This window comes from Talaromyces stipitatus, genomic scaffold (genome assembly GCF_000003125.1).
Source record: "Talaromyces stipitatus ATCC 10500 scf_1105507295515 genomic scaffold, whole genome shotgun sequence".
NCBI classification, from domain to species: domain Eukaryota; kingdom Fungi; phylum Ascomycota; class Eurotiomycetes; order Eurotiales; family Trichocomaceae; genus Talaromyces; species Talaromyces stipitatus.
This window is the reverse complement of record NW_002990118.1, coordinates 2768584-2793745: the sequence shown is the minus strand read 5'-3', so window position 1 is coordinate 2793745 and position 25162 is coordinate 2768584. Positions and strand designations below refer to the sequence as shown.

Here is a 25162-nt window from a genome sequence, read left to right as displayed (position 1 = left end):
CACAATTTAGCTAAGTACGGAGTAGGTTGTTGATAGAAATGCCATCAAGTATGTAATCCAAAAGTTCCCATATTTCGTATACTATGTAGTAGTGGTACTTATTTGGCCTATATCAATCAGTTTTATATGAAATTGTTCTGGTTGATGAAGGCGCGGCCGCCCACCGGGAATTGTTAGTGGCCAGCCCACTTTCCCCAATCTACGCCAATCCCCAAAGTTGCCCGCACCGAACAATCTCTATACTTGATCTTTCTGCTCCTTTCTCACGAGAAAGCGACTGAATAATCGATAAAGTTCCTGGCAATTAGAAACAAAAATTCCCGCATTCCAATGTGGCGTGAAGCTCGGTTCTGGCAACCTCGTTCCGTCTGGAGTTGATCACCAACACCGTCATTTTGAAATTCGTCCGATTGAGCGGTTAAAACTCCGCAGGGATAGCACTCCATGCATCGCTAACTGTACTAAGATATGGATCAAGAAAGGAAGCGTATGTTACTCGCTGTTTTATTACTGCTCGAAGTTAGCGGGAGCACTTTCTGACCTGTGCTTTTAATCTAGGGGACCTCCGCGATCTGAACGAACGAGCGTGGGCTGGAGAAAGTGGTTTGTTTTTAGACACGATTTTACGATTGGTTCAGTTTTAACTCGGGTTGAATTTAGATATTCTTGAAGTCAGCAAGTCGTTGGATTCGTCACTCAAGAAGAACACTGCCTTCATCAAACGTCTCCGCACTGGTATCACCGCTTCTGCGCTCGCCACTTTCCTCGCCGATATCCGCACGCTATCGCTACACAAGTATCTGTCGGAAATTATCTCAGCATGTTATGAAGGTCTCTGCAAGTTGAAGTCTCCCGGAGAGATCGCCGCTGGAGTCGAGATCGTGAGCGCGTTGCATCAGAGGTTTGGCCCTCATGAATTCACAAAGCAGATCGGATGGCTGCTGGGCCGAGGACTGAGTTCGCCAGAAAAATCGCAGCTGAAAGCGCTTAGCCAGGATGTTCGTGAGAGAGAGGAGAAGGAGCGGTTGTCGAGACATCGTGTGCTGCTCAAAGTGGTGACGGAATTATGGCTTGTAGGGGTTTTGAGGACGTTGGATGATATCGAGCGTCCGGATGATCTTGGTGCAAAGAATAAGGATGCGAGTTCCAGTGCAGGTGGAAAGAGCGTGGACGGACCGTCTAGAGTCCGCTCTGCTGCGAAAGGCGATCCGGAGAAGGAGTCTGATCCCTATCCTTTGGAAGTTCTGAAGGATCTTTTGGGACACGATAGGGACCATGCGAATTTGCCTCTTGCTGTTCTTTTCGTCAAGTCTTTTAGTTGGGATGTTCTGGGAGTCAAGGCCGCTGAAGAAGGCCGCAAGAATGTTGATGCAGAGGGCACTACTACCGCTGTCCCGAACGGTGGCAATTTTCCTGGAGAGATCAACGGAGACGGTACGACAGAGGCACCACTAGCGTCGGAAAAATTACAGATGCGCTTCAAGAATATCCTGACTCGCTATTTGGAAGATGTCAAAGCACACGTTGTTCGCGACCAAAAAGCACTTTCTGCACAAAGCCGTCGCAATGCCGAAGCATACGTTAAGAGTGGAGAGATATTCGAAGACCGACAAGCGAATTTCGAAAAGCAAACCAAAGCGCATGAGAGGCTGGTAGCAAATACACAGGCTATGTGTGAGATTCTAGGTGTGGAAATGCCTAGCCTGGTTGATAAGGAGGCAGCCGACGCTTCGATAAGCGGAGGTATTGGCCTCGTCAAGACTGCTGAATATCTCCGTGGGCAAGGTGACGGTACAGGTATCTGGGAAGATGAGGATGAGCGACGTTTCTATGAGAATTTGGCGGACCTCAAAGGAAAAGTGCCTGCCGTGCTATTGGAGGATGGCAAGAAAAAGAAGGGTGACACTGATGAGCAGGCTAAGGGACAGGAGACTACTGAAAAGACAGATACAGATGTATCTGGGCCAGATGCGAAACCTGCAACTGAAGCAGATAATGAGTCTGTTGCAGTTGTCAACAAAACCGTCGGAGCCCAGGTAGATGCGCTTCTTGTCAAGCTTCCGGATCTGCAAACGAAGGATCAAGTCGATCAACTTGCCCTCGATTTTTGCTTTTTGAACTCTAAAGCTTCTCGAAACCGTCTTATTAAGGCTTTGCAGGATATTCCCAAAGGCCGCACGGATCTATTGCCACTCTATTCTCGCTTAGTGGCTACCCTTGGACAGCACATGCCGGACGTCCCTCAAGGATTGATTACCTATCTGGACGAGGAGTTCAGAAGCTTGCAGCGTCGAAAACAGAAGGAGTTCCTCGGACACGTCAGAATGATCAATATCCGATATCTGGCTGAGCTGACTAAGTTCGGGGTCGTGCCTGAGCATGTTATATTTCACTGTCTCAAGGTATGCATGGATGACTTTTCCCGTACAAACATTGAGATTATGGGCAACCTGCTCGAGAATTGCGGACGATATCTCTTACGGAACCCGGAAACATCGCCTAGAATGTCATCGTTCTTGGAAACTGTTGGTCGAAAGAAAGCTGCTACGCATTTAGGTCAGCAAGAGCGAATGCTCATAGAAAATGCTATGTATTACGTTGATCCTCCCGAGCGGCCTGCTATCCAACAAAAGGAACGGACACCAATGGAGCTTTATATTCGGAAGTTGTTGTATCTGGATATGAACAAGCGCAACTATACCAAGATCTTGAAATCTCTTAGGAAGCTTCACTGGGAGGAGTCAGAGGTGGATATCCCAAATGAAGATGACCTCGAAACATACTGACGTCTTATAGGTTGTTGATATACTTGAACGAGTTTTCAGCAGACCGCATAAAGTGAAATACGGCAACATCCACTTGCTGGCAATTCTCGCTAGCGCTCTATACCGGTATCATCAGGAGTTCGTAATCGGTGTGGTAGATAATGTTTTGGAGTCAATCACACTCGGCCTGGAATTGAATGATTTCAAGTTCAACCAAAAGCGCGTTGCAGAAGTCAAGTATCTTGGAGAGCTTTACAACTACAAGATGATTGACTCTCCTGTGATTTTCGATGCATTGTACCGCATTGTTGCATTTGGGCATGGTATGTTAATCGTGACCGCCACCTTTTAAGGATACTGACGGAGGTGACTAGAAAATGGGACACCTTCACCTAGCAAGATTAACATTCTTGACATGCCTGATGACTTCTTTCGTGTCCGTCTTGTTTGCACAATACTCGACACTTGTGGCGTCTGTTTTGACCGAGGTTCTGCCAAGAAGAAGCTTGACTTTTTCCTTACATTCTTTCAGGTGAGATAGGATATCTTTGCGGTAACGACATGGCTGACAAAGTGTAGTACTACATTTTCACGAAAGACCCTTTGCCGATGGATGTCGATTTCCTTGTTCAGGATACTTACTCTCTTGTTCGCCCTCAGTGGAAAATTGCGAGTGACATTGAAGAGGCTGGACGCCTGTTCAGCGAGGCAATTGCTCAGAATTACAAGATCCAAGACGGTGACAAAGGTGCTGAAGTGGAGGATGATGACGTTGAAAGTATATCTTCCGATGCCAATGGTGAAGAAGGTCTCGACGATGATGTGGTTCCGGAGATTGAAGATGGACAGTCTTCGGGCGAAGAGGCCGAACCATTCAGCCAAAACGTTGATCTAGATGGTGAAGGTGTAGATACGGATTCAGAGGACGAAAAAATCTTTGTTGCACGTCAGGAAGAAGAGAGAGACCCTGAAGCAGAGGCCGAGTTTGATCGAGCATTCGAAAAAATGATGGCTGAGAGTATGGAAGGCCGCAGATTCGAGAGGAAAGCACTCTTTGACATACCACTTCCCATGCGGCCATCTCGCCGAGAACCGACTGCAAGTGACGAAACAGCGACAGAGACGGCGCAACAGCCATCTAACACCATGGCCTTTTCACTCATGACAAAGAAGGGTAATCGGCAACAGGTAGGCAGAGAGATAACGTTAAAGTTATGTAGACGCGTGCTGACTCTGTTTAGACACGCACAATTGAGTTGCCCTCCGATTCCAGCTTTGCAATCGCCATGAAAACGCAACAACAGGCAGATCGAGAAGAGCAACAACGTATCAAGAATCTCGTTTTGAGCTATGACCCAGGAGACACAGAACAGCCCGAAGGTGAAAATGACCTTTCCATTATTACCCAGAACCCTATCATTACCCGTGAAAAAAGAAAACCGAGGACCCAATACAGGAGTACAAATGCTAAGACGTCTGCAAAACTTTTAGAGAAACGACCGTCGCGTGATAACAGAATGGACAAGTCGAATCGGCCGGGATTCCGTTCGCGAAAGTTGCAATTGAGTGATGTTGACTGGTACGTTCACCCTCATTTCTGTATGACTGATAATTGACAAATGTAGGACTTGAACGTGCATGTCATAGCCAGACCATTTATTAAATCCATCTAGCCTTGGTCGCTAAGGATGCTCAAGTCCATACCAAATGTCAAGGATCCTACGCTGGTATTCGTGAGAGGTAATGAGCACATTTATTGGTGTCTTAAGGCCTCTGGTATTGAACATGACGGTACCAATATCCCGTTCTTGTATATGGTACAAGGCCCTATCCTTGCATGCAGTCATTAGAGCATGGTGGGATACGCCTCTGGGTTGAAAAGATGTTTCGAACAGATGCGAACGAGGGCATGCGAAGTCAGAGCATGAGAAAGAAATGGAACAGACTGATGAACTTTGGAAGAAAATGGACGGAAAATATGTCAGGTCAATCACGCTCTAGCCTATGTAACCACTATGTTACGTAGAAGCTACACATAATTTCCGTTCCCTAAGAAACTTTGAAGCAAAGATTTTTCTCTAGTTAGTAATATACACTTCATCCATTTCTATTCCTCACCTCTAGTAGAGTATAGTATAGTATAACAAAAGCGCTGATCTGATGCATTAATGGCCCCTGGAAACAAAAGAAACGGTTTTAAAAAATGATCAGAAAAATACATATCCAATCCTCGAAAAAGATAGAGAGAGGAGAGATTAATGCAAAACGGATTTCTTTTTCTTTGTGTGAAGTAGTACATGGGGATAAGAAAATAAAGTCATAGTACATTGCTTTCTGAGGCTCCTTTCATTTCATGATTGATGAGAGGGAAGACTAGAAATTATTTTTCAGTCTTGGTCTCACCATCACTCTCATGACATTCTCGGGGAACGAGTTCCTCTTCCTTTTGACTAGCAGCGTGAGCAGCCTCAGTCGATTTGCGGACTTCTGTTGTTTCGGCGTGTTTCTCGGCTTCGTTTAGGGTTGATACTGCTGGGTCTGCGAGGCCGACATCCCTTTGGGTTTGTGGTTGCTGTTGTTCTTTCTGAGCTTTAATGGCTTGTTCTTCGCGGTCCCGTTGGGCGATTTGTTCGGCTAATTGTTCGTCGACTTCGTCTTCTTGGAGTTCAGAGCCATAGACTTCGGGATGTAGGCGGAAGCAGTCTTGCATTCCCCTATTAAACTTGTTAGTAATTTTAGGCATAACGTAAAGGAAGAGAGAATGGACGAACTTGAATTTTTCAATACAATCCATTCCCTTGGGTTCTTCCTGCGAGTAGACGAAGCAACTAAACGCCTCACGGAACTCTTGACCACATGGCCCGTAGGCCATACCACCAAGACATGGACAATCCCAGTTGATTTCTCCAGTTTCCGGGTTGAAGGCTCCTTCATTATGCGCTTGGTTCTCTAAGCCTTCTAGTCCCCCTTCTTCTTGCTGCTGCTGGACTTGTACATCGGTCGAGTTCGGTGTTGGCTCAGTATGCGATTTAAGACCAACTTTCTCGCCAAGCGTGCTCAGAGTAGGCGCATCTTCAGAGTCGAGGGGTTGGGGACGTAGGGACAGAGTAGGTTCTTCCGCAAAGACGATAGAAGTATTATAAAAGTAGATGACGCCTCCGGCTAGACCTAGTCGGACCAATCGGTTTCTCCAGCTGCGGCGTTTTTGTGATGGTGGATTAGGGACGAAGGCGTTTCCTCCTTCAGTGCTTGCGAAGCGTCGTTGAGCTACGATGCGGTTTGTGATGGAGTTGGTGGTAGTTGTGCTTGGTTTGGTGCTACTCCGTAAGAGCAGAGTTGCACGTCTGGTGGCTGATTGCCGGAACATCGTGGCAACTAAAATTGTAGTCTAATCGACCAATTGATCGAGTGATGATCGTTCTACAACGGGAAATAAAATTGAAGCAGAAAAACTGAGAAAAGAAAGAAAGGGAACCAAGATGACGCTGATTAATTCAAGTGCGGATAGAATTTGGCCCGAGAGTTTTTGCGACTATGATGCTGGGCTCCCGATCGGGGTTAGTCGCGAGGTTTTGTTCGGATAAACTCGTCTCGCCGTTGTACGTACTACTTTTGGGCGTACTATTTGAAGGCTTGTAATAATTCTTCTACTTCCATTCTCGTTTAAACCGGCATACATAGATAAAGGGTTACATATACTATGTTCAAATACATAGGAAACAGGTGGAGGATGCTCGAGATCGAAGACCTGACCAACACACGGAATATATCCGAGGCTATCAAGAGGTTATAGTGTACACAATTGCCTGTACGTACAACAGACAGTTTCCAATCGATCTGGTATCAATTGACGTTTTAAGAACTCACAACACTCGATCTTTATGATATCGTTGGAGGTGACAAGCCTGACCGTTATGACTCTAGGTTCCCTGGTGCTAGGCTCCAGAAGCTAACCGTCTTAACGCCCAGAGCTGGCCGTTGCTTGTGTAACCGGTTTTGTCTTTGACTGAAGTACTCCGAAGTGCTAGGCCATGAAGCTTGTTAGGATACCTGTACTCCGTAGTGCAGTAGGAGGATCACCCGTAGGATCTTGTAGAGTTCGCGACGCCGTCTGTTTAAACAGCGCTGTTAATATCAAGAGGTAAGCTCATCATTAGTCAGTCAAATATGCATCCATCCGCAGTGTCATGTAAGATTCCGAATGTGCATGAGGTTGTGTGGCTTGCCAGAGTCGCAGATATTGCATTGCCTTTGTGTCAGTCAATCACTTCATATCCACGGCGCATCATTCGATTTCATTGATAAGGTCGGAAGAGTCCAATGACGGATGTGGATTCAGCATGGAATAACCAGAAAGGTTGGAGGCATTGGCGCATACTGACAGGGCTGCGGCTACACATAGATCGGAGGTTGGGGTAACAGTGTTGTTTGAGTAACGATGTTGACGATGATGTTGACAGAGGATGGATGGACGTTAGTTAAGTCACGTTAGCGGGGACGTGCAGATTAGATAATCCAGCTTAATTCCCAGACCACGTGACTTTGAGACAGTAACACACCTGATTGGCCAACGACAACAGCACTAATCCACAAGCGGCAAAGACCATCGGCAAGCCCCTTTCTCCAGCCAATTTGTGAGTTTGTTAGTGGCCAGCCGAACTAAACAACAGTGTTAGTCTCCTGAGTTGTGTCTCTCCTTCTCTCTCCTCTTCCCCCCTGTGCCCTTTTTTAATTCTATTCTCTTCTATCTAATTGTCTCTTGGGACGATCGAGTGTTGTTTATCTCAGCACTCTTTTGGTCTTGATATATTGTTTGGTCACCGTCGTCTCTTTGCTTCTGGTACCTGACCTTCGTTTGGCTGACTCCTGACTGGGAACCTTCGTCCACGGTACGTTTATTCGAGCTCCGTCCCCATTCTGCCCCCGCAACAGCAATTATTTGAGGCATTGCGAGAAATCGAATGAAAATAGAGAATATTATTCCATCCGGTCGCGCCTTGCCGTCGGGGAGTTTAGCTAACATTGATGGAAACGGAGCAGGAACGACCCAGCACTTTCCTCCACGTTACCCTTTCGCACCTTCCCGACGTTCGTTCACGAGACTTCCAGAGTCTCTTCTTCTTAAACAATGGGTAAGCAGGAGATTTATTTTTCCCTCCATCACATCTCTGTCGCTGTTCATCCGATTGTCATCGATCCCGTATTTTCCTTCAGCAGCGGTGGATGCTATCAGATTATCCTCTCGGTCCTTGGGTACAAAACAAGCTTTAGCCGTGTGATTGGTTGTCAACCATGTCCAGTGCCAGATATCGCGTTGCGGGTGTCAAGTACCGGTCCAGCTTGGATGGAAGAAGTATCCGCCCGTCGAAATCTGGCAATCTCAATGACCACGACCTCCATCACAGCCCAACAACTACAAGCTCTACATCCCAGACCTCAGCGCCTTCAATGTTGCAATCAATGTCTTCGTTTTCTTTGGAGAGTGATATGGAGAGGATGGATTTCACTAACTGGGATCTAGCAGCTGCAGCCGTTAATGGTTCCGCCACGGCGCCCGGAGAGAAGCCCACTTCGCCCATTCCCAGCGCCTCGAGCAAGGCCGCTTCACCGTATGTCGAACGAAGCAACCCCATGGGCGGTGCTAGCACCGCTCAAACCGTGAGCTCCAAGGATCCCAAGGCTGTCGCCCAAGCTGCCACAGACATGCGCAATGTCGTTCGCCGCAAATTGACCGGATATGTCGGCTTTGCCAACTTGCCAAACCAATGGCACCGCAAGAGTGTCCGCAAGGGTTTCAACTTCAATGTCATGGTTGTTGGTAAGCATCCTGAACCAATGTAATCACATGGGAAGCCAAACACTGACCGCGCGCACAGGTGAATCTGGCCTGGGAAAGTCGACATTGATTAACACTCTTTTCAACACGTCCCTCTACCCTCCCAAGGAACGCAAGGGTCCTAGCCACGACATTATCCCCAAGACCGTGTCTATCCAGGGAATCAGCGCCGATATTGAAGAGAACGGCGTCCGTCTTCGTTTGACTGTTGTGGACACACCCGGGTTCGGTGACTTTGTTAACAACGACGACTCGTGGAGGCCTATTGTCGAAAACATCGAGCAGCGATTTGACGCCTACCTGGAAGCCGAGAACAAGGTCAACCGCATGAACATTGTTGACAACCGCGTCCATGCTTGTGTTTACTTCATCCAGCCCACCGGCCACTCCTTGAAGCCCCTTGACATTGAGGTCATGCGCCGCCTTCATACCAAGGTCAACTTGATTCCTGTTATCGCCAAGGCCGATACCCTTACCGATGAGGAGATTGCACTTTTCAAGCAGAGAGTAAGCATTTTTGGCCCTTGTTTGTAACTTCATTTTTTGTTGTTCCTATGGGCTAATACCATCATAGATTCTTGCAGATATTCAATACCATTCCATCCAAATATTCGAAGGCCCCCGCTACGAGCTCGATGACGAAGAGACCATTGCCGAGAACCAGGAGATCATGTCCAAGGTTCCATTCGCTGTTGTCGGTGCTAACGCTGAGGTCACCACACCTGATGGACGCAAAGTTCGCGGCCGTCGTTACCCATGGGGCGTCATTGAAGTTGACAACGAAGAGCACTGTGACTTTGTCAAGCTGCGCCAAATGCTTATCCGCACACACATGGAGGAACTCAAGGAGCACACAAACAACGTTTTGTACGAGAACTACCGCTCCGACAAGCTCACTCAGATGGGTGTTGCTCAAGACCCAAGTGTCTTCAAGGAGGTGAACCCTGCCGTCAAGCAAGAGGAGGAACGCGCCCTCCACGAACAGAAACTTGCCAAGATGGAAGCCGAAATGAAGATGGTCTTTGAACAGAAGGTTCGCGAGAAGGAAAGCAAGCTGAAACAGAGCGAAGATGAACTATATGCTCGCCATCGGGAGATGAAAGATCAACTGGAACGACAGAGGCAAGATCTTGAAGAGAAGAAAGCTCGACTTGAAAGTGGGCGACCTCTTGAAAAGGAAAGCAAGCGGAAAGGTTTCTCCCTCCGCTAGAATCTCCCAAGCTAGGAAGAGCGGGTAACAGCTGCAACTGTTCCTGCAATGCGATGACCTAATTAACGGCGTGGGTTATTTTTACGGAGAGAGCTGGCTATGCTATGTTCGATTGTCGATTAACTCAACTGCTCACTCGTTGTATTCTTTTTCCTTTTATCTGCTTTCCACCCCTTACGCTCATTGACATTTCCCTATTTCGCCTACAGCTTCCGCTAATGACTACTTGATATCGGGCCGACCGAAGAAAAGGATGCCTTCTTTATTTCTACTTGTTTTCAACAAAGGAAGATCATTAATAATGGCATGCCATGAGAGGGAGCTTTCTTGTGGGAACTGGTTTCTTTCGCCTGCTGAAAGCTCATTGAGATGGCATGCTGTGTCTAATCACTTTCTTTCTGATTCTCTTCTTGTCATGTAATTCTTGGCCTGCTATACCTCTCTTCTGCTGTTTATTGTTTCGTTCTAGTGCTCAATAAAATGTGATTCGATTAGTATACGATGAGTGGTTTGCTGCGCCTATTCCATACCAAATAAGCGCTCTGCATATTCCAATATATGTAGATCTAGTTCTCCAATCTGATAAACGTAAGTAAAGCATTGACACCGTTCATCTGCCGGAAGAGGACGTCATGACGGAGAGCGGGCCACAGTGAGAACTGAGCTGGCCGTGGCCAATCAGCAGCTTATCTCCGTGACCTAACGTAACCAGCCTCCCACATTCATTACACAATTGTCTCCAATTCCAACTACTACTACACTCAACTTCAACAACCATCGTTTCGCATAGACCAACAGCAAAGACTGTCGGATTCTCTACCTGTATTATTCTTTAGACAAACTCATTTGTACAATTCCTTCTTGCTTCTCATCTCGTCCTCACGGGCCTGTTCACTAGTATGGCTCCTCCACCTCCGGCCACCTTGCCTTTGAGCGAGAGGATCAAGGCTTTGGCCCAGACTTTGCAGTATGTTTTACCTTCCAAGTGCACTGGTTTTGTTTTAATGTTTGAGAACCAGCGACTAACTGTTTCATCTTGGATAGATTCGGTTGGTTTGTAGGGTACGTTGTTCACCGCATATTATCCAATTCATTCATCACGGACCTCGGCGAACGCATGGTCCCACAAACACCATTCTTCACAGGCGCTCTCGAGAAGGAAAAGCAACTGCGTGACGCTGAGCTGACTTCTTTAGACACTTGACTCTTCTTCTATCCGTCTTCCGATATGGATTGTCCTACGTCTTTTTCAACTATTACTCGCGCTGGGCCAAGATTTCCTATCGACTCGCATTCATTTCCGCCGCCGCTACATATGGAATTGTCGTTTATAAGCAGTACATTGCTCGTGGAAAGTTGTCTGGTTCGCCATTGCAGATCGCTGTTAAGCTGTTGAGTGACGAGAATGTTCAATACCTCGGTATGGCCGACTCCTATATGCTAAGTGATCAATTATTAATTGAGCATAGGAATGGCCCTTGTGTGGCTCTACTCTCGTCAAATTCCCCTTGCCCTTTTGCCCTTCAGTGTCTACTCTGTCTTCCACGTGGCCACTTACACCCGTACATACTTGCTGCCTACGCTCCAGCCAAGCCCACAGGGAGCTACCGGACCGGCTTCTCCTGGCGGCTCCCGCCCAGCTGCCAAGCAGTCACCACTAGCAGAGAGCATTAGCAAGTTTGTTAAACAATACTATGACTCTAGCATGTATCTCGTTGCCTCGCTCGAGCTTGGTCTCCTTTTCCGTCTGGTCCTCTCCGCCTTGACTTTCTCCAAGGGTAGCTGGGTACTGTTGGTGATCTACTTGGCCTTCTTCCGCGCTCGTTACTCTCAGAGCTCCTTTGTCCAAAGCGCCGTGTCCCGATTCACTGCTCGCGTTGATACTTTGGTGTCGCATCAGAATACGCCTCCTCAAGTTCGTCAGGGTTGGGAGGCTTTCAAGGGGGTGACTTTCCAGATCTATGAGGCTTCTGATGTGAAGCGTTACCTCGGTGGTGGACCTGCTGCTGCTGGCAAGAAGCCTCAGTAAATGCTTAGACTTGAGTTCTGAGGTTGGCCATTGCACCGGCAATTTTCCACCAAGCGAATGCGTTGTATAGTGTTTGTGCAAGTCGCATCTCGTGACTGCTGGTAACGCCTTAACGATATACATACCACGGCTGAATGATATTTTCGAGCTGTACTTTTTCTCGACATGAGCACTACGGCGAGAACGGATTTATGTGAAGGGGTGGAGGGAATGATGACCAAAAGCAGAATGAAGAATCTGCTACAGCAGCCGATCCTGTCTATTCTTAGGACTACGATGCGAAAAGGAACAGTTTGTAAGTGAAGAGTTTCTTATAGCATGGTTCCGGTTGCGTACTATTAGGTAGGCATCAAAGGGATGACTTCTTGTCTTGTCCCTTGACTTGTCTTTCTTGTTTCGACGTTTCTTATTGTTTTGTTCCTTTTCTGAGTGATATTCATACTGCGGGTTGTGTCGATATTTTACTTTTTGTATTCAGTCTGTTGTACAAAGCGAATGCTGCAACGAGTGTACGTACGTATGGACAGACAGTCTCATATTTATATATTATACATTCGAGATAAATTCTTTACACATGTGCTTTTTTTGTAAGAGCTTTAAGGAAAAGGTTTGGCCCTGGATCGTAGAGATCGGCCTGTCGGGTGGGCGGGTCCGCGCCGAGAGAAATAATTCGCCTTGCCAGACTCCGAAAAAAGTTCCTCAATCAACGAAGCATCGAACATCGCGTGCTTGTCATCGCATCGCCTGTTTCAGCATAAGAGCAAACCACGATGATTCGATATTGAGCATTTTTCTTCTCCTTTTGTTGTTCTATTCGCCATTCTTTTACTAGCTCCTATTTCTACCAGACCCGTTGATTTCCGCGAGCGTATCTTGAGGACTTCTCTATAGATTACAGAGCGACTCCGCAGTGGGATAGAGAACAGCAATAGCCATTGCAGACGAAAGAGGATTGTCATGAGCCTCGATTCGGCTTCCAAGGGCCCCGATATCTACGCACCCACGGCGACGTCGTCATCTTCCTCATCTCTGTTCTCATCATCATTACCTCCGTTCAGCGGCGACAATCGCCACGATGCAGCACAATTGAGTAATGCAGAAGATACTGGGTTGAAACACACATTGAGTCAGTTCCTAAGCAGAAGAAGTACACCAGAACCGCGCACAATGGACATGGCCGCGGAGTCAGCGGTCGTCCCTGGGGATGATTATGAGTATGAGACTCGGCCGCCATATATTCATGTATGTTCTTTTTTTCTTTTCTAGGTGAAGACGTGTTGGATACCGTCCAACAACACTATTGTTAAAAAGGCTGATTTATTTTCCCGCTGGGTTGAAGTCCATGCTTGCAGGTGGCATAGGCGGTTCATCCGGTGATATGCTCATGCACTCGCTCGACACAGTCAAAACCCGCCAACAGGGCGATCCACACATGCCACCGAGATACGGTTCAACGTCAGCATCGTATCTGAAAATCTTTCGCGAGGAAGGGTTTCGAAGAGGTCTTTACAGCGGTGTGAGTCCGGCATTGATGGGATCATTTCCTGGGACTGTGATATTCTTTGGGACGTATGAGTGGTCTAAAAGACATATGATTGATGCGGGGATTAATCCGACGATATCCTACCTTTCTGCCGGTATGCTCTTTCTCTCCTTGGGAGTTGTCGTGGGGTTATGTACTAACATTGGGAAGGTTTCATTGCTGATTTAGCTGCTTCAGTGGTCTATGTACCATCTGAAGTGTTGAAAACACGTTTACAACTTCAGGGACGTTATAATAACCCCTACTTCAAATCCGGATACAATTATCGAGGAACAGTAGATGCATTCCGAACAATCGTTCGAACCGAGGGATTCGGCGCCATGTTCTCAGGTTATAAAGCCACCATCTTCCGCGATCTACCATTTTCTGCGCTGCAGTTTGCATTTTATGAGCAGGAGCAGGAATGGGCGAAGAATTGGGTGGGATCTCGGGATATCGGATTGACTCTAGAGATTCTTACAGCGACGACGGCGGGTGGTATGGCGGGTGTTTTGACATGCCCGTTGGATGTGGTTAAGACTCGGATTCAGACGCAACAGAATCCTGATGCGTCGCCACAGAAATCTTCGCAAGCATCTGTATCATCGAAAAAGGATAGTCGACCCCATGGGCCTAGCCAACATACATCATCATCTTCGTCATCGCCGTCATCATCCTCCAGCAAAACACATTCACGACCTATATCGACCTCTTCCCCATCCACATCTACACCTCAACCCGGGGCGCCCATATTACGCACATCATCCGTATTCACCGGGCTCAGACTCATTTATAAAACCGAAGGATTCGCCGGCTGGTTCCGTGGCGTTGGGCCACGCGCTGTTTGGACTAGTGTTCAGAGTGGCACAATGCTGGTTATGTATCAGTATTTGTTGAAGAAGTTGGAATCGTTACAGGAGTCTGAAACGGCACCGATTATATAATGTCATCTCCGTCAGCACTGCCATATCGCAGGCTTATAGACATACATCATACACATCGAATCATAAACATACTCGGTGCTCGGCAGGGCATGGTATGAGGCATGTTTGGCGTTTAGTTATGGTCGGGTATGAGAATAGAGAATTATTGTAGATTATTGTATTATATCCTATGTTAATAGATCTCCTACATACATTAATCATGTATTACTAACGTATACTCCATGCTTTGTATAGTTTATAAGTGTATGATGGCTGATCACCATGATCTGCAAACTGCTTGTGCAGACCTAACCCTAAAAATGTAAGCAAAAAGCGGTGGCTGGGAACTCGCGGGCCAAACCAAGAACACGCTAAGCCAACGCATGTAAACAAGCCTTTCCCCACGACTGCCCGCTCTGACATACAACTTAACCCAAACAACACCCCTGGAAGCTTGCTCTTTATATACATTCTATCGGTATCCTCCGTACAGACTCCTCGCGTTTCTATATATTGCTGTCGCATGGTCAACGCGATCTAGTATCCGTGTACTTGTTTACTATTTTCAATCAACAACATGTCATCCACGGGTCCTTACCTGCGCGCTCTGCGCAAAACAGAGCTGGCTGAGCTTGCCGAAATTTCTGATTTAAAGGAGTATGTATGACTACAAACTGTCAATGAGCATAGCTAATGATCTGGCAGTTACGCCGATCTCAAAAAAGCCGAACTTGAAACCGCGCTCGACAACCATCTCCGCGCCAACAGTTCCATCTTCTCCGGCGAGAAACGTTTAGCTGATTACTACAAACGTCTTTCGCAGCCGCCGCGCTTGTCGTCGCCCGTCAAGAAAGAGCCCAAGTCCGAGTCGTCGGGTATTTCTGTCGGAGAGGAGAAGAGGTCGTCGCGTAGCAGACGCAAAGCTTCTACTGAAGCGTACGTTTTTTGCATTCGGTCTAACGCGTCAATACTAACATAAGAGACAGTGACGAAAGCGAGTCTGAGAAAACACCCTCCTCAACTGCAGTTGCCACGCGCACTCCAGCGCCGGCGCGTTCACCACTGTCTTTCGCGTCATTGCCGCCGTCCCCTGCCGTCGTCACCGATGCCATTGATCGTCAGACTACGATTGTACGCGAAAAGGTGTCTGACGCGTGGACTAAGTCCGGTATCTCTGAGCGCTCAGATGCATTGCGCGCCACTCTCAGCAGCGTCAAGTCCATTGAGACTATTTTCGCCCTAGCAGAATTGTACGGATTGTTGCGTGAATTGATTCCCTTGCGCTATTTGACTACCGTCCCTGCTGTGGAGACTATCTCAATTCCCGAAATCTCGGTTAAGATTCCCGACCTCTTCGTGTTGATTACCGGTACCTTCTGGGCACCGTTCTTGCTCTGGGGGCTGACTAGTTTGGCTCTGCCCTTGACCTTTGCGTATTTCTTCAATTTGAGTTTCCATGCGCAATCATCAACCCACTCGCACAACACGCGTCGTGCTTCTTCCGCAGCCCAACAGGCGCCTAGTTTTGATCCATTGGTGTACAATATCGTCAAAGCCTTGATTTCGTACTTTGTGTATGCAAATCATTTCACTTTCTGGAGCACATTCAGCCATTTCTCTATTGAGAAGGTGAATGTTGCCATTCCGGGACAGTGGCCTGGTGTTTTGACGGGTTCAGGGATTGGCATTCTTATCAGCTTGTATGACGCTGTGTTGAAGAAGTAAATGCGAGCAAGTTGATAACTGAGGCTGACGAATCTTGGATTTTGAATTGAAGATTCCTTGTTCCCTTTTGTTCTTGCGATTCGCAATCTTCTCGCAGATGATGAATGTCGAATGAAAAGAGAAGAAAATACCATGCATATAAATAATGACTGTGGAGTTTGACAGGGTGCTTTGGTATGGTATGGTATATGGTTGGGGGATTTTCTATTCTTCTCTATCGGCTTGATTCATAATCATGTTCATGGTTACAGTTTGAGTTTTGGATCCCTGTCCCAAATGGCGTTTGCGAAGCTTGTACTTTTGAGTTTTTCGACTTTTGTACTTGTTTGTATTGCTTATTGTTTACACTGTGTCTTTCTTCCTGTTGGTGTGTATGGTTCAATCAGATATCCCTTCGCTTTCTGTTCGTGCACATTGATTTACACCCCTTTTCTGATAGTGAGGTTGGGTTGGCTGTTGTTTATGTTTGGTGATTAGTTTATGGTTATGGGCTATTGACTTGCAATGCAATTGAATTCTATAAGTTTTGTATCACTGATAATAGGATATTTATCATTCTTCACCAGATGCACCCCAGCCAATTTCTCTATTTAAGACGAAATAACCCTCTTAAACCTCTCTCCCAGCTCAATCGTAAACAATACCGCTCTATTTGCGTCAACATCAACGTCAATTCCGAGCTTATCGCTCCGAACATGGTTACTCGTCGACAACTGCCCGCCTATCTCTGTCCGCCAGTCTGTGACATCCCATTCGAACCCGCGCAAGGAGATGACCGTTGATCCAGAGAGAGGAATTATACCCACGTTCTCAGAAAAAACTTCTTTCCCTTTCGTCTCCTCGGATTCCGGAAGGTTTGGGCAATGGGTGAATGGTGTATGGATTATATTCTTGCCCGGAGAAAGTATAAAGGAGAGACTTTCTTCAGAAAGAAGGTACAAATCTCCTTGTCCCAACTGTTTGCTCTTCTTCTTCTCTTCATAATCGACATATAGATGATGGACTTGAGAAAAGCCCTGGTCGACTCTCCCACCTAAGCCCCCTAGTACCAGTATATCTAACTGATGCGTCTTTTCTCCTTTTGGCGTCGTCGTCGGTGCCGAAGATGAAACATGGGTCATATATAAATCATGATTGTCGCCCATGCCCACCGTCGGGTTTTCCTGTGACACAATCGCGTGCGCATGCGCGCGAAGGAAACGGATGCATTTCGTGAAATCGGTAGAGTATTGATCTGGGTCATGTAATATGGGCACTTTGTGTGTTTCGTAGTGCGTTCGGACGTGAGGATGAATTGAGTCGAGGTCGCCTAGAATGCAGGATGGTAGCTGTTGTACCTCGAAAATTCAGGATTAGTTACACTGCATATCCGTATCCTGAGGAAGGGTAGGGGTCATACGTCGATGTTTTCAATGGAGCGGGATTTCATTAGATCGTAGTATCGGTTTGCGCCGCCGTCGGCGAGAAGCGTGTAGCATGCTGTTTGTTGTATATGTCAGTATATGAGATACTAATTCATTTCAAAGAAGGATTCTATTGTTTTGGTGGAATTGAAGGTATGGATTGAATCTTATCAAGCGCACGTGAGGCGCAAAGTCGGCGCGGGGTATAATCCATTTTTCTCGATATGCGACTGCAAGGATTGGACCATTTTCAACCCGGCCTTGAATAGTATTGAAGTAATGACAGAAAAAGAACGCACCATGTCTTCGCACAGCATCCAATGCTTTTTCATTGATCGGCTGGTTCAGTATCAAGATCGCAACGGGGTTTTTCGGGATGGTGTCCGTTCGGAAGAAGGATGCGGGATGCCATTCCATTATAGCTATTATTTGACTCCTTATTTGGGTGGTGTATGTACTGAGGGAGTATCAACTTGGAGATATTTGTTATTAGAATTGCTAAAGAAACTCGAGAGATGTGGTTGAGGCAACAGTGGCACGTCATAGATTGAAGACCCACAACTTTATCTTATTGACAGTTCGTGTACATATTACAAAGCATTATAAGAGCAAAAACAGAATATGACAAAGTAATATGTAATCATCCCTTGATACGACTCCAAAACCAATGATAGAAACTGCGCCATTCCACTGCATCATCCTCAACATACTCCCCCACTATCTCCGCCAACTCATTCGTATCCTCGTACGGTGACCACTCGGGCTCAGGCGGCCCATTCGAGGACATATCAATTGACGCATTTGGACTTGTCACTGCAGAGACACCATCTTTCACCGTCTCGGCTACCTCCTTTGCTCCTTCGCGTGCGACTTCGGCGTATTCCTCAGCTTGGAGACGTGCGCGAACAATGAGTTCTTCGGGGCTGGGGTATTTCTTCATTAAGATCAAGAGTGTGTAGTATGTATGTACGATGCTGGAATGTACAATCTCCTTTGTCAGCATTGTGATGCCGTGGGACAGGAATCCCTTGATGACTTCGCCGAATAATCCGTCATATAGTGCGTTGATGCCTTCTTGTGCTGCAATAGTTTGAAGAGTTGTGAATAAACTGAAGGCGAAAGCTTTGGGTGATTTTTGGTTCTGGCTCGAAGATGAATCTGCTTGTACTTGAGTCTTTGCCAGAGAGACGGGGTATGTAATAGCCGAAGCAATAGCCTTACTGATCGCAGCCAGTAAAAATGTCACCGTAGCAGAAGGGGTTTGTCGCTTCTGTCGAGGAAGTAGCAGATATTTCAGTAATTCGTTCAGGAAGAAAGTGATAGATGGATTGAGCGTCAAGACCAGGCTCTCGGAATATCCAGACCAGAACCCAATCAATCCCTTCTCGGCTTTGATCTGTGCGGTGACTTGCTTCGTTGATAGAGGCTTAGCCTGATTTTCAAGTGCTGCAGTTTGCTTTCTTGTCACTATATTTGCAAGAGGTGTAGTCCATAGTTTGGAAAATGCTCCTGCAAGGACACCGATAACCAATTCATCCAGAATCGGCAACACTGCCCGTTTCTTCCCGTTGTTGGTGACTTTGGAATTGAGTCTTCGCTGTCGCAGGATGGTATACGCAAGGAAGAACAAGAACGAATCCGCAATCGTCTTCCATGTGTCGTCGCCTACACCAGTGAAAAACCCTCGTATTCCCCCTTCGTTTGAATATATCTTCTGTGCTGCATCTTGAATACTGGAATACCCTGTTTGTCTATCCGCTTTGTCGCTACTTCTTGGCTGCTTCTTTCGTGCTGCAAGTCTTTGTATTTGCAATCTTGTCACGATCAACTTCAATGGATATGTTGCGACATTCGACACTGCTGATCCCGCGGCACCGGCCACAGCGTGTCCCAACGCAGGAAGCGCCGGGCCTCGCAACGCGGCGGCTTTCCAGTCAACATTGGGCTTGGGACGTTCGGGGTATTCATAATTGTGGTAGAGTTCGAAGGCATCCTGCAATTCATTAGTTTTTCTGATAACGGATAGTGAGCGATACGTACAAGCCGTGTTTCGTAAAAAGTTCTGTCGTCGTCGGGCATGGTTGATATATTGATGAAGATAAAACGATTAAATGTTATGGACTGTAAAATTGATATGCTGCTGCACTAGCTAGCATCAAGATTTATAACTGACATGCTCTGCAGTCATACGATAGTAGAGAGATCACGAAGCAAAAGCCGAGGTCGAAGCTGGAGAGCTGATCTGGGGAAGGCACCGACGTCATCAACGGCTGTCACATGTCTCCGCCTACTCTTGGACAACATCATCAAAAGGATGAAAATATCTCGATTAGATCTCTTCTAAATACACAAATGGCTTCACTCGCTAAAATATCTGTTTAGATCGCTTTGTGAACCAAAAAATCAGCATCTGCTCGTTTCTCCATCGAATTAGATATCGCCGCAATGATCCAGTCGATATCACTACCGTGCTCGTCCATGAGAGTCCTGCATCCCTGACAAAGAACCAGACCGCATCCTTGGGCTTCTGGTGATGACGATTCTATATCATTAGCAAACATGTCAATAACCTGGATGGTCGCGCATCGAAACACTGCTGGATTGATGCAGAACGAGCGCCATGCATTGATTTGCTCTTGTCGACCTCGAAGATTTTTGCGTTTACTAAGGCTATTGAATGCTGCCTGATCACCAACCATTCGTGAGCTAAAATTTGATATGGCAGTGAATCCGTGATTGCCGCAGCTCATGATGTGTAGTCGGCTAAGTGCACATACATTGCACATCCGTGTTGCCTCATGACCGTCATCGCGATGTCCACTGGCAATCTCTCCGAAGCAAGTGCCATAATCGATGACCTCGACGTCCTTGACCCCGAGACTGAACATACCGAATGAAAAAAATTCATGCAGAAATCGCAGGGAAAGCTGCAATTGTTGCCGAGTTCGCAGTCAATCGGATGAGCAAAGGCTGTGAGAACTGTTCGCACGACTCCTTTCGAGGAGTTTCGCATTGATACATCTTGGGTGATCTCTCTCGTATCTTCTCCATTTGCGGACGAGCTTCATCGACCATGTCATCATCGTCGTCGCTATACTCATAGTCCTCGAAAACGGCAGCGTGCTTCAGCTGTCACAGCAACGACTTGCCCTGTATCGACGAAAACAAGAACTTGGCTATGCGCGATTATCCCTCTGTCAGCTGCTGAGCTTGTCTAGGTTTCCTTCTTATAGAACACCTGCTGGGGTGAAAATCAGCATCATCTTGTCACCTGGTACTTCCACATCGATTGCGTTTGAGTGAGAGGACCGAGCTCGAAGGTTATACGTGGCTGTAAACTCGCCTCAGTTTAGAGAACTGTGTTTCGTTCCTGGCAGTTCTCTAGCTGAGGATTTTTTGTTTATCTCACTCGATTGTACCCTGCGATGATCACGGCTTGAAATCGCTTTACATACTTATAATTTGCCATTTCATATCAATCATTGAACTTTTCATTCCTCGCTATGTGCTTAAGAGTCAGCTTACCTGGAACTCTCGATTGATGTTATGGCACGTGAGTATCTCAGATCGCGCCAAACTGAACTGGAACAATTATGGCATGAAACTCATCTACAACTGCAACTAACATCTTCTTCTTTCTCAGTGAACGAGCTCATCCGTTGGCGAAAGCTTCGTTCACTCTGTCCTCAGCAAATACTATTTGGCAAAGTCATGTTAGGAGTTACTAGGGCTTGAGAATCACTCAGCATTCACATTCGATTCGAAACCTCGCCCAGCCAAGATTCAATTTCTAGGGCAAATTTCTCAGATGGTGTTTTCAAAAGTCTTTCCTGATCACTCACAAATTATTCTCCAGTTCACCTCACTTATTTGCGTCCAAATCTGGCAAAAGGGGGGCGGATCATCTCACTGACCTCTCGTTCGTCTCGCTTCCTTCACTTCTCATTTACAACACGTCGCAATGTCCTCGAGCAAGCCCTTACTATTCGGGTTTCCGGCTCATACTTTAGGCTTGTTTGACGACTACATTGATGAAGAGGACGAAACACTTCATATAGACCCCGTGCTAATCGATCTCACTGAGGATACCTACAACAATGGCGAAAGTGCTGTTAAAAGTGTCGACAACGACGCTGGCGACCGCAAATATGATGACGACAAAGTAGGAGTCTTTGCGCGTAAATTCAAGCGTCCAAGATACAAGCGTATAGCTCAAAATACGGGTTCCGTATCACCGAGAGTCCTGACCTTGACCCAACAAAATCGTCGCCTTCCGAAGCATTTACGAACTGGACATCATCGAACGCAAGAGGATATTATAATGGAAAGAGAATCGTATACAGACTTGGACACCACACCAACGTCGCCAGGATGGAGATCCTCTTCATATGCGAGTGTTCATTCAACGCCGTCATCTATCTCATCCACAACGGCAATCCCGACTGGTGGAGGAGGATTCATCTACACAAACTCATTCATGAAAAGCACGCAACGCAAAGGAATGGAACACTTGGGAAAACTCGAAGAGGGCAAGGCAGACCTCGAAGTTTACATCACCAAATGCCCTACAGATGTGAAACTACTCGTGAAGCTACGCGCAAAACTACTCCACCTCGATCACTTCAGCGTCGACTACAAGGAAATGAAAAAAAGAAAAAACAACTCTGAATCCGTCTCGAGGTTGGCATAGTAACCGGCATTCAGGAGATGCCGGAGCGAAGAAAGGTGAGGAACGAGGCTATCAAGTACGAGAGACAGGCCAAGGCGCAGATGGGATTAAAATCTTTGACGTCGAGGAGTAATAAGAAGCGTGGGTATGATCGGGAGAAGGGGTCATTGTCGCCATTGATTTGTGGTTGGAGCGACACTGCGCCTTCTTCGAGACAGTCCTCTTTCTCGCCTTCACATCATCCTACTACGGGAGGGAAGACTATTAGTCTAGAGTATTATAATCGGCTCAAACGATCGAGGGTCGCGGAGGAGGACGGCGACACGGATGATGAAGACGGACAGGATGGAGATGAGGATATCGGATCGAATTCGGAGGAAGCAGAACAAAAGACATACGGCGGCAAGACCATCAAACAGGGTGATGCGTCTCAAGTCAGTCAGTATGACGTTAAGAATGTCCTTTGGGTGGTGAAGGAAAAAACATCACTGGCGGAAACGAAGAGCAGTGATGAAAGTGATGATACGGAGAGCAGCAGTAACACTGATTCTGAGGTTGAAAATGGAGACGAAAAAGGGAATAGACATGGAAGTGCTGAGGCTCGAATTGGCATTGAGGATAACAGTGGCAACGCTATGAAAGGTGCGAAGGAGATGAAAAAGAATCTTAGTCGTAGAAAAAAAGGGATGGTGAAAGCGAAGACAATCCAGAGAGTATTAGTGATACTGATTCTGAGGTTGAAAATGACAATGAGGACGTGGTTAGCAGTGGCAATGCTCCTACGGAGGATGGGAATGAAGATGGAAATGGCGATGAACATCACGATGAGAAACCGGATGGCAGTGGCAATGCTGAGACTGGCAAAGACGGAGGAAAAGAAAACTAGCAGTGTCTCTTGCTTATCCGAAGGGTAACATACTTCATGTATTATCACTTGATAGCATCTGTTTTACATCAATGAACATCTTGATCCATGTGTAATCAGTCCGAATATCATCGTCTCCACATGCCCCTCCAAACACATACAGTCACACAAACATATCCCCAGAATGTAGGTAAGCTCGCACAATGGAACAATCTACTCATACCATAAGTTGCACACACTCATCCCACAAAGCCATTACTCGTATTCGTGGCAAATCGCCGCATTTGCCATTGCCGTATGGAGTGGTTGCCTTCCTAATAGGGCAGCTCTAAGCCTTAGGTACACATGATACCTATATACAAACCTGCAGATCAATCTTGGAAGCTTGCTTCAGTGTAGGTACAATATACCATCGGAATATATACAAGTTTTGCTACACTACTATCCTTGGAACGAGAGGATATCATGCAACTTATAACTACCTGGAAAGGTATGCTTGATGATCAGGATTCTGATTCACGCTTGCTGAGGTAGATCGGACCTCGGGACTCATTTATGAGACTGTCCTGATAATCTTTATCAAAACAGGTTTGTATATTGGAACAAGAATTCACCTTTTAAAACACGTATATCGGCGCCGAAAACTTTAAATCATTCGAGTTTGCCATCATGCCATTGTACATACATGTATCTGCAATCGATCGAAATGAAAATTCGGGTTTTGATACACTGAGTCAGTGGAGCACCACTTATCAGTGTCACCCATGATTCCGAAATCTGCCGGTTTTCTTGAAGGCGGTTCTGAAATAGGTACATACATTTGGTCCGTTCGGACGAGAGTACAGGAAGATGGTGGGACAAGTCCCTGACAAAACTGTCGAGACATACAGAAAAGAAGAAGGACTATCTCCTCGGTATAACCGATTCCCATGAATCAATTCCTATCTGTTGAACAAAGTTAGGCGGTTGCATCCATCCATCTGACACAAAAGTCGGTCTGGATTGGAATGTGTTGATACGGTGATAGCTGGTTAGAAAAGTTTATTATTGATATATTCGATGTATACCTGGCTATGTATATCGAAGTTTAATGGATATAGGTCCTCTCGCTTAGCCATGGATGGTGTGTATTAGATGTTGAGTTGTCACTAACAGCCACCTTGTGTCGGTACAATTGATACGCTCGGCACGGAATGGTGTCTGAGCATAGGGGCAAAGCTCGTTCTTAGATATGTATGTATGTATGGGCGGTGTCTGTGCTTCACTGTCGACATCTTTAAATCAAATAGTAGAGGGACGGAGTAGACCAGGTACACCCGGACCCTGAATGTCAGTGCGGCGTTGAAGACCTTTTTATAGCAATTTGGATGGGATGCCATCCAGATAGAAACAGCTATGTAACGGTGGTAAGACATGAAGCTGAAGCTGAATCGAATATATCCACCCCATCACGAATCTGACCGACTGGCATGCGCATGCAGCGTATCAACGACAGGGATAGTACAGGACTTGCAACGTACTCGCATGTGGGATTAGAGTATATGATAGCTCGCACGAAGCTATTGACCAGCTACCCCGCCTCATCGTGCTCGCTAGATTGAGCATGGAGAGAGGGGAGATGAGGGGGGATGTGCACGGCCAGAACGTACTCGTCTCAGACAACGAAGGGGTGTATCTATGGGAGAAGTTTGAGCCGACTTTGCACTGAGAGGGTTGAGTTGGCATTTGTTGACAGGGGTTCAGTCAGAGCACAGGCAGTGAGCCCCGCAGATAAGGGCTAGCCACGATGATCTCTCTAGCAGTCTCCGGTCTCCAGTGGAGGTAGAGCAGCAACGAATACTCCGTACGAAGACATGAATCGTAAGCCCACGGGGTACTCCATAAAGCCATAGAGGGGGCACGTTCATAAGATGATTACCAAGTAACACCATCTCATGACGTGCAGATTCATAATCGATAACCGAGAATCATATCAACCATTGACATTCGTCCCTCTTGACCGCTTTTGTGATATCGACAGGTCGACATATCATGCAATCAGTGCAACAATGATAAGGGTCATACAATGGCATAGACGAATGCATCAAGTCACCTGATTCGAGCCTAGGATTGCGAAGACTAGTAGACTACCAGACAGAGATAACCAATTGACATGCGCAAGCTGTAAGAGACAAAACAGGGAAATGTAGCCAGAAGAGCACAAAACAGGGAACAT

At 46.6% G+C, this 25162-nt stretch overlaps 11 protein-coding genes across 11 annotated transcripts; 7 read left to right on the top strand and 4 right to left on the bottom strand.

Annotated features, from left to right (window-relative positions):
- Positions 1 to 468: 468 nt before the first annotated feature.
- TSTA_050750 (nonsense-mediated mRNA decay factor (Upf2), putative) lies at positions 469 to 4447 on the top strand (the record flags this gene model as incomplete). The annotated part of the gene is made up of 9 exons (XM_002485545.1): positions 469 to 487; positions 559 to 603; positions 661 to 2747; positions 2797 to 3088; positions 3140 to 3297; positions 3345 to 3953; positions 4007 to 4145; positions 4257 to 4344; positions 4391 to 4447. 9 exons carry the CDS (start codon positions 469 to 471, stop codon positions 4395 to 4397), a joined length of 3444 nt encoding a protein of 1147 aa, XP_002485590.1. The 3' UTR covers positions 4398 to 4447.
- A 648-nt stretch (positions 4448 to 5095) lies between these two features.
- TSTA_050740 (mitochondrial intermembrane space protein Mia40) lies at positions 5096 to 6283 on the bottom strand. Its single transcript, XM_002485544.1, has 2 exons — positions 5537 to 6283; positions 5096 to 5479 (listed from the first exon to the last, which is right to left on the bottom strand). Exons 1-2 carry the CDS (start codon positions 6130 to 6132, stop codon positions 5146 to 5148), a joined length of 930 nt encoding a protein of 309 aa, XP_002485589.1. The 5' UTR covers positions 6133 to 6283; the 3' UTR covers positions 5096 to 5145.
- Positions 6284 to 7635: 1352 nt separating this feature from the next.
- On the top strand, positions 7636 to 10312 carry TSTA_050730 (septin AspB). The gene is made up of 5 exons (XM_002485543.1): positions 7636 to 7654; positions 7806 to 7897; positions 8287 to 8583; positions 8642 to 9108; positions 9176 to 10312. The coding sequence occupies exons 2-5, from the start codon at positions 7894 to 7896 to the stop codon at positions 9809 to 9811; spliced, it is 1404 nt and encodes a 467-aa protein (XP_002485588.1). The 5' UTR covers positions 7636 to 7654; positions 7806 to 7893; the 3' UTR covers positions 9812 to 10312.
- A 253-nt stretch (positions 10313 to 10565) lies between these two features.
- On the top strand, positions 10566 to 12400 carry TSTA_050720 (uncharacterized protein). The gene is made up of 4 exons (XM_002485542.1): positions 10566 to 10778; positions 10856 to 10873; positions 11008 to 11231; positions 11281 to 12400. Exons 1-4 carry the CDS (start codon positions 10711 to 10713, stop codon positions 11838 to 11840), a joined length of 870 nt encoding a protein of 289 aa, XP_002485587.1. The 5' UTR covers positions 10566 to 10710; the 3' UTR covers positions 11841 to 12400.
- A 141-nt stretch (positions 12401 to 12541) lies between these two features.
- TSTA_050710 (mitochondrial carrier protein, putative) lies at positions 12542 to 14499 on the top strand. The gene is made up of 2 exons (XM_002485541.1): positions 12542 to 13477; positions 13534 to 14499. The coding sequence occupies exons 1-2, from the start codon at positions 13183 to 13185 to the stop codon at positions 14304 to 14306; spliced, it is 1068 nt and encodes a 355-aa protein (XP_002485586.1). The 5' UTR covers positions 12542 to 13182; the 3' UTR covers positions 14307 to 14499.
- A 363-nt stretch (positions 14500 to 14862) lies between these two features.
- TSTA_050700 (uncharacterized protein) lies at positions 14863 to 16010 on the top strand (the record flags this gene model as incomplete). The annotated part of the gene is made up of 3 exons (XM_002485540.1): positions 14863 to 14942; positions 14991 to 15221; positions 15272 to 16010. The coding sequence occupies 3 exons, from the start codon at positions 14863 to 14865 to the stop codon at positions 16008 to 16010; spliced, it is 1050 nt and encodes a 349-aa protein (XP_002485585.1).
- Positions 16011 to 16600: 590 nt separating this feature from the next.
- Positions 16601 to 17830, bottom strand: TSTA_050690 (thiamine pyrophosphokinase Thi80, putative; the record flags this gene model as incomplete). Its single annotated transcript, XM_002485539.1, has 3 exons — positions 16601 to 17338; positions 17410 to 17489; positions 17713 to 17830. The coding sequence occupies 3 exons, from the start codon at positions 17828 to 17830 to the stop codon at positions 16601 to 16603; spliced, it is 936 nt and encodes a 311-aa protein (XP_002485584.1).
- A 223-nt stretch (positions 17831 to 18053) lies between these two features.
- Positions 18054 to 19492, bottom strand: TSTA_050680 (mitochondrial carrier protein, putative; the record flags this gene model as incomplete). The annotated part of the gene is made up of 2 exons (XM_002485538.1): positions 18054 to 19406; positions 19454 to 19492. The coding sequence occupies 2 exons, from the start codon at positions 19490 to 19492 to the stop codon at positions 18054 to 18056; spliced, it is 1392 nt and encodes a 463-aa protein (XP_002485583.1).
- Positions 19493 to 19791: 299 nt separating this feature from the next.
- On the bottom strand, positions 19792 to 20488 carry TSTA_050670 (C6 finger domain protein, putative; the record flags this gene model as incomplete). The annotated part of the gene is made up of 2 exons (XM_002485537.1): positions 19792 to 20293; positions 20403 to 20488. The coding sequence occupies 2 exons, from the start codon at positions 20486 to 20488 to the stop codon at positions 19792 to 19794; spliced, it is 588 nt and encodes a 195-aa protein (XP_002485582.1).
- A 790-nt stretch (positions 20489 to 21278) lies between these two features.
- Positions 21279 to 22103, top strand: TSTA_050660 (uncharacterized protein; the record flags this gene model as incomplete). Its single annotated transcript, XM_002485536.1, has 2 exons — positions 21279 to 21591; positions 21625 to 22103. The coding sequence occupies exons 1-2, from the start codon at positions 21375 to 21377 to the stop codon at positions 22101 to 22103; spliced, it is 696 nt and encodes a 231-aa protein (XP_002485581.1). The 5' UTR covers positions 21279 to 21374.
- Positions 22104 to 22120: 17 nt separating this feature from the next.
- TSTA_050650 (uncharacterized protein) lies at positions 22121 to 22968 on the top strand (the record flags this gene model as incomplete). The annotated part of the gene is made up of 2 exons (XM_002485535.1): positions 22121 to 22754; positions 22793 to 22968. The coding sequence occupies 2 exons, from the start codon at positions 22121 to 22123 to the stop codon at positions 22966 to 22968; spliced, it is 810 nt and encodes a 269-aa protein (XP_002485580.1).
- Positions 22969 to 25162: the final 2194 nt, after the last annotated feature.